Raw genomic sequence first — 6,751 nt, 5'->3', positions numbered from 1 at the left:
AGAAGTCGGCGGGGAGAGTCCTCCCGGTTCCCGGTCCCGGCCGCCCTCCCGCCTCCCTCTGCGTCCTTCAGGAGCCCCGGGCGGTGCGGGTCGGCCCGAGGGCGCCCAGGAGGAGGGGGGGCCGGGGCCGGGGGCGGGGCCGGGGCCGGGGGCGGGGCGCGCGCGTGCGCGAGCTGTCAGGCCAGCCCCGCCCCCGGCGCGGCCCCGCCCCCTCCCGCCGCCCCTCCCTCGCTTCCCCCTCCTCTCGCTCTCCGGGTGTGGGGCGGGCTGGCGGGCGCTGCGGCGACCGCGGCGGCTGCTTCCTCGGGCCATTTTGCTGAGGAGCGACGGGGAGGAGGAATTGCTGAGGAGACCCAAGGCGAGGAGCGGCGAGCCGGAGGAGGCGGCGGCCGCGCGCGCACCGGGCTTTCCTCGATTGCGGGGATCTCAAGGGGCGAAGGGAATCGCCGGGGAGGGGGACCGGAGAGCCGCGCCTGCCGCGCGGCGCGCCCCTTCCCGCCCCCTGCACCATGAGCTGGGGCACCGAGCTCTGGGTGAGTGAGGGGCCGGGCCCGCCGGGCTGGGGGAGTGGGGGGGAAGGTGCCTGGCGCGCCTGGGCAGGGGGCGCGGGCCGGGCTGCCTCGGTGGAGGCGATGGCGCGCTGGTAGGGGTCCCCGCGGCCTGCGGAGGAGACGCGGGGCTGGGTGCCCCTCGTCGGCCTCGGCCCGAGCAAGAGGTGCAAGCCAGATTCGCCCTTTCGAGGCGAGGGGAACTGGTGTGGGAAGGAGGAGGGGGACGGATCCGGGTCTCCCCGGCGGCCTGAGGAGGGGGCGCAGATCTGGGGCCCCTCGGCGGCCTGAGCTGGGGGCGCGGATCTGAGTCCCCCCCGGCGGCCTGAGCAGGGGGTGCCGATCTGAGTCCCCCCTCCCCGGCGGCCTGAGCAGGGGGTGCCGATCTAGGTACTCCGGCGGCCCGGGTATGGGGCACGGACCCGTGTCCCCCCACGCCGGTGCTTGGGTAGGGGTCCGGGCTCCCCCCCACGGCGGTCTGGGCAGGAGGTGCGGATCTGAGTCCCCCTGCGGACGGAGCAGGGGGCGCGGATCCGGGTCCCCCGGGCGGCCTGGGCAGGGGGCGCGGGCCGGCCTCCCTCTCCCCGGCGCCCCGAGGCCAGTGTGGTGTGTGGAAAGAGCAACCTTAATCCCTCGGGGCGAGTAACCGACGCGCGGCTGACCAGCTTCGAGGGGGGCGTGGAGGCCCTCAGATTTTCCGGGCTGCGTTATCTGTTCGGGCTCCCCAGCCGCGAGTGCCTAGGGCTGTTCTCCCCGTGGAGGTGCGGGCCGATCTGGCGCTCCTCTCGGGGGCGGGGCGGCCTCGGCCGGGCCGGGTCTCAGGTCTTGGGTTTGGGGGTACAGGGGCGAGAAGTGGTGTCTTCCCTCTAGAGGCGAGGACTTTTGACCTGTGGCGGCGCGGGGCGCACTTGCAGTTCTAAAGAAGCAGCTCAGATCCTGGATTTGCGGTGGGGACTGCGGCGTTTGGCCTGGAGGGGAAAGTAATCGGAGTTAGAGGGAGATCTTGTGTGACCACGTTCAGAAGGAGGCATTCGCGGGAGAAAGAATTCTTTAACTGCTCAGAGGAAACAGTCTTAAATGGGGAAGGTTGGCGGCGAGGGGAGCCCTCTGAGATCCTTAACCTAGGGCTGCGGATGGGTAAACAGGCAGCGCGGTGTCTGAAACCTCTTGCTGGAAGCTGTCTCCCCGGAGCCGGGCGACCAGGGGATGCCGAGGCAGTGCACAAGCCATCCCTGGGGAGGAGAGGCTGTGGCTGGTGGCGTAGGGCTTGTTTCTCTGCCTTTCTCTGGATTCCCCGGGAAATCACTGGGCAAGGGATAGGCAGTGCAGTGCCGGGGTGGTGGGGGAGGAGTGGATGAAATCTCAATCATTGCACTGAAATGTTCTCAAGATGAGCCATTTCCCATGATGAACTCGGAAAGTGCCTCCTTTCGGAATTCCATTTGTAAAGGGTGTGGAGGAGAAAGTGTGTGTGGGGGGGTGGTTGCTGTCTGAGTTGAGGCCGAGAAATCTCACGTCAAAATAAAACAAGGTTAGAGCAGCGATAGAAACAGCGCATCCTCCCTTAATCTTTTTTTTTTTTTGGCTTTAATTGTTTTTACATAACCGTTTCTTAGGCTCAGAAACAGCTACTGTCTTTGACACCAAAATCCTGAAGGCAATAGCTCCCTTAAATTACAGTGATTGATTTTATAAACACTCTCTGTCTAAAGGGACTCAAGATTTCAGGTGATGTTTACAAATACAAATTTTAAAATAACTGATGGTTTTAAATATTTGTACCTACCTCCTTAAGCAAAATTTATCATTTTAAATGCAGTGTGTTTTTCCTCTTCCATTCCTTCTCCACTCCCTTGGGCTCCTTTTAGCTTATCTGGGGTGGGCGAACAAATCCGAAGTAAATTTTATCAAGATAAGAGAAATCCTGGCACAATTTCTTTTTGCTTGTTCAAGCAAGAGAAAGGGATTGTGGAGGAAAAAAGGCAATATTTTTTTTTTAAGATTTTATTTATTTATTTGAGAGAGAGAGAGCACATGAGAGGGGGGAGGGTCAGGAGGGTCAGAGGGAGAAGCAGTCCCTGCCGAGCAGGGAGCCTGATGTGGGACTCGATCCAGGGACTCCAGGATCATGACCTGAGCCGAAGGCAGTCGCTTAACCAACTGAGCCACCCAGGCTCCCAAAAGGCAATATTTTTTAAGTGCAATAGGCAGGGTCGAAGGGACTGAACACAAGGTGGACATTTCAGTGATGTTAGTGAATGACATAAAAGGTGATCAGGAAAGAGAAGGTAGCTTTGAGAAGAAAATGGTAGAGTAGGTCCAATCACCTGCATTATTCTGTACACTTCTTTTAGGGGGTGGAGGGGTGGGAGGGAAAGCAAAGACAATGTTGTTGAAAATAAATAGGAACTGGAATATCTATAATATATGATAGGAAGTCTTGATTTGGTTCAAAATAAATTGGGGTGGGGATGTTGGCAAAACAGGAGTGGTCACGAGTTGGTAATTGTTGAAGCTAGGTGATCAGCATAACAGGGCTCATGATGCTATTCTTTCTACTGTGTATGCTTGGAATTTTTTACAATAAAAGTAAGTGGAAAAGATTTTTAAGGCGGGGTGTGTGTACTACTTGAAAATTTTTTCACTTGGTAAGTTTCCAAGAAAGAACACGTCAGTTAGAGTCTTATATATGCAAATATATGTCAGTGAGGAGTCACGGAAAAAAAGCATTTCACTGGAGTATGGGCTTTTGGGCTTAAGTGGCTTATGGTTTAATAGGGGGAAAGGAATAAACACATTATTTGCACTAATAAAAGAGGTACAGTATTTGAGTTTTAAGGTGAAATGCCAGGAAGCATAAGGGCAACAAAATGTCTCTTTTCTGCCGCTTTATTTTATTAGTATTTGAGATTTTTTTTTTTTTAATTGGAATAATGAAGGATTCTGAAAAAGAAGCTTCCAGTCCTTCAGTGGTAAGAGACTGGGTGAAGTACTGTGTTGGGCAGCGCTGGACAGCCCAATGCAGAGCAGTCATTGAGGGTTTTCCTTGAATGGTGGCTTGGACTCTTGCACGCGGGTAAGGAGATAACGATGGGGTGCAAAATCCTAAGTGGGTAGAATTATGTTTCTAGGTGGAGGGAGGCAGCGCTATGGTTTGGATGGGCATGAGTTGTTTGTAACAGGTGGTTGCAGCTTTCATAGACCTTCACAAATACCACCAGGTTTTACACATATTTTACGACTTTAGTCAAGATCTGCACAGGCTTTTAAAACCTACGGGTTTCTAATGGGCGCTTTACACATAAGGCCTGCTCTTAAGGCACGTCCTCCTTAGGTGAAGTAAAACCTTTCTCTCCTTTTTTTTTTAAACATCTCTATAGGGGTAAACTTTCATATTCCAGGAAACTTGGAGAAATCATGAAATGTCAGGAAGTTAATACCACTATAAAAATGAACTCAAAACCATAATTCGTAATAACTTTATTGGATTAGTTTGTATTTTAATGGAGGCTTTCTATTTTTGTATCAGAAAGTCATAACAAAGTATAAATGGCTGTTTTAAAGTGATTAGGATATAATTAAATAGTTTCTGTACAACTCTTAATACTAGTCCCTTTTGTTTTTACTTTTTTGTGTGTTTTTTTTTAATTTTTTAATTTTTTTTAAAAGATTTTATTTATTTATTTGACAGAGAGAGACAAAGCAAGAGAAGGAACACAAGCAGGGGGAGTGGGAGAGGGAGAAGCAGGCTTCCCGCTGAGCAGGGAGCCGGACGCGGGGCTCGATCCCAGGACCCCGAGATCATGACCCAAGCCGAAGGCAGACGCTCAACGACTGAGCCACCCAGGCGCCCCTTTAATTTTTAATTTTAAGTTAACTCCACATTACACATGGGGCTCGAATTCACAACCCGAGATCAATAGTTGCATGCTCTACTGGCTGAGCCAGCCGGGCTCCCCCCGCAACCCATGCCCTGCATATTATTCCCTCTTAATCAATTCTTAATTTTTTTATTGAACAACTACTGTGTGCAATATACTGATCTAACTCATGTTATATACACTGAAGGATATCTACTTATTTTGGTGAAAGCATATAAAGTAGGTTTTAACTCTAGTCTGCAAAATCAGAGTCAAAAGAGAGATTTATGTTTCTAAGATTAACCAAAATGCATTTACTCAAGCCTTTGTTACAAAAGGTAATGTTAATAGTATAAATTGATTGTGCTGACTTGTTGAAATTGTGAGTGGTCATTGGAGAAATGGCCGAGCAAGAATTTCTTACATTTGAATGTTTTTTGTTACTTACTTAGTAGAGGGAAGTGACAAGTTACCGAGGTTTCACTTCAGCTTTTTATTCACATGCTCATTAACGTGAAGAATAAATAAACCCACTGGAAATTTTAGCTTTCCTTATAATTATTCTAATCTTTGCCGCTAACAAATGACCAAGTGACAGCACCTAGTTTTGTGGTCTCCCCATGTCCTCTCTGACATCTTCATTGCTTTACTTTGGTGCCAATAAGAAACTGAGTAGCCCAAAATATCAAAAGCAAGAAAGCAAGCAGAGACATTTTCTAACCTGAGTGTCCAGGACAATGCCAGGCATGCAATGTACATTCCACAGTATGTTGAATATGGTGATATTGATTGAGGTGAGCCCTTTTTAGAGGTAGCAGTGGAAGAGTTATTTACCAACTCTACTGAGAACAATGCCTGACTCATAGTAGGAGTTCAGTAAATATTTATTGAATAAATGAATGGATCCTTTTTTCCCTTTTGTTTTAACATTTGCTTTTTTAAAGTAATGGGAGGGTAATTTTAACACCTTTCTGCCCCTTGGCAGTTGTAAACATTTTTGATAACTCTAGGCACCGTTTTTTTTTTCTAGACTTTATTTTTTAGAGCCATTTTAGTTTCACAGCAAAATTGAGTGGAAGGTACAGAGATTTCCCATATACCCCCGCCCACAAATATGCACAGTCTAGGCCCCTTTTTTACTTTTAAAGTAAGGCTTGAAGATTTATCTCCTTTGCCGTTCACGTTGCTTATGCTGGCTATGTATGGGTATGTTTGATATAAGAACACTTTACAGTGAGTTAAAATTGTAAACTAAGGGGGTGCCTGGGTGGCTCAGTCGTTAAGCGTCTGCCTTCGGCTCAGGTCATGATCCCAGGGTCCTGGGATCGAGCCCCACATCGGGCTCCCTGCTCCGTGGGAAGCCTGCTTCCCCCTCTCCCTCTGCCTGTTGCTTCCCCTGCTTGTACACTCTCTCTCTGTCAAAAATAAATAAAATCTTTAAAAAAAAATTGTAAACTAGGATTACTGATTCTTTCTTAATCTTGGAGTAATTAACTTAATAGTTCCAGGTTTGGGAGAATGATTACCTCTTCTTACTGTAGAATGCTAAATGTAGGGCAGGATTCACAGCTCATAGCTCTTCTGCTTTTTGTTTTTAACAATTCAGAGATTTCCATTTGGGATAAAACATAGCAAGACCAACAGGGGAGACATTCATTCCTGCCAGATCTGTGGTGAGTGGAGCAGAATTGCCTCAGAAGATAGGCTAAGTGCAGTTTAATTCTGTCATCCCTGCCTTGCCATTAAAATAGGCTTTGCACCACCTTTTCTGGTTAGTAGATATCAAGCAAAACATGGGAGGCCTGGAAGTCTTGATTCACTCATCAGCTTGTTGCCTTCACTTTATACTCTAGACATAATCCTGAAAATTTGTGTAAACTGCATTTTTGGTCAGTAACACTGTATTTCAGGCACTATAATGGAGTTTTGTAAATGTCCGGGCTTACTGGGTGACCACATTATAACTCTTGCTTTACATCGGTGCAACACGGAAAATGCTCTTTGGAGGACTATTCAAGTATCATCCACTTCCTAGCTAAAGCTAATATTGTGTTTCCTGCAAGTATTACTCATACTTGTTTCATCAACACCACCCACATTTAAAAACAAGGCTTTATTTTGACACTTAAAAATTGCAAGCTACCAAGAATACATGAATGCCCTGGGAAATTAAACTAATTAGATTTTAGAATGTGGGTGTAAAATCTTCTAGAATTAGTGTTTATAGTGAAGTATTTGTTTCCTTTTTTAGTAATATATACTCATACTAATTTCAGGCTAGTAATGCATCTAGTTAAAAAATGTTAAAATCTGGGGCATCTGGCTAGCTCAGTCAGTAGAACA

The 6,751-nt window shown here is 48.3% G+C and overlaps 1 protein-coding gene across 10 annotated transcripts in view; it reads left to right on the top strand.

The window, feature by feature from the left end:
• Positions 1-294: 294 nt before the first annotated feature.
• Positions 295-6,751, top strand: part of FNBP1 (formin binding protein 1) — a 140,865-nt gene continuing 134,408 nt past the window's right edge. For 4 of the 10 annotated variants that reach the window (XM_045883337.3, XM_045883340.3, XM_054509462.2 and 1 more), the window contains exon 1: positions 296-533. In XM_045883337.3, the coding sequence (XP_045739293.1) occupies positions 510-533 (24 nt within the window). In that variant the 5' untranslated portion in view covers positions 296-509. Of the gene's footprint in view, positions 534-6,751 lie in introns of all 10 variants that reach the window. The other 6 variants (XM_045883336.3, XM_054509461.2, XM_045883334.3 and 3 more) reach the window with 2 other exon arrangements.

Source organism: Mirounga angustirostris, unplaced genomic scaffold (assembly GCF_029215605.1).
Source record: "Mirounga angustirostris isolate CCGP_5_RB_7025 unplaced genomic scaffold, mMirAng1.0.hap1 SCAF_15, whole genome shotgun sequence".
Taxonomy (NCBI): domain Eukaryota; kingdom Metazoa; phylum Chordata; class Mammalia; order Carnivora; family Phocidae; genus Mirounga; species Mirounga angustirostris.
Note: the sequence above shows the minus strand (reverse complement) of the source record. Positions and strands in the feature narration are given on the sequence as shown.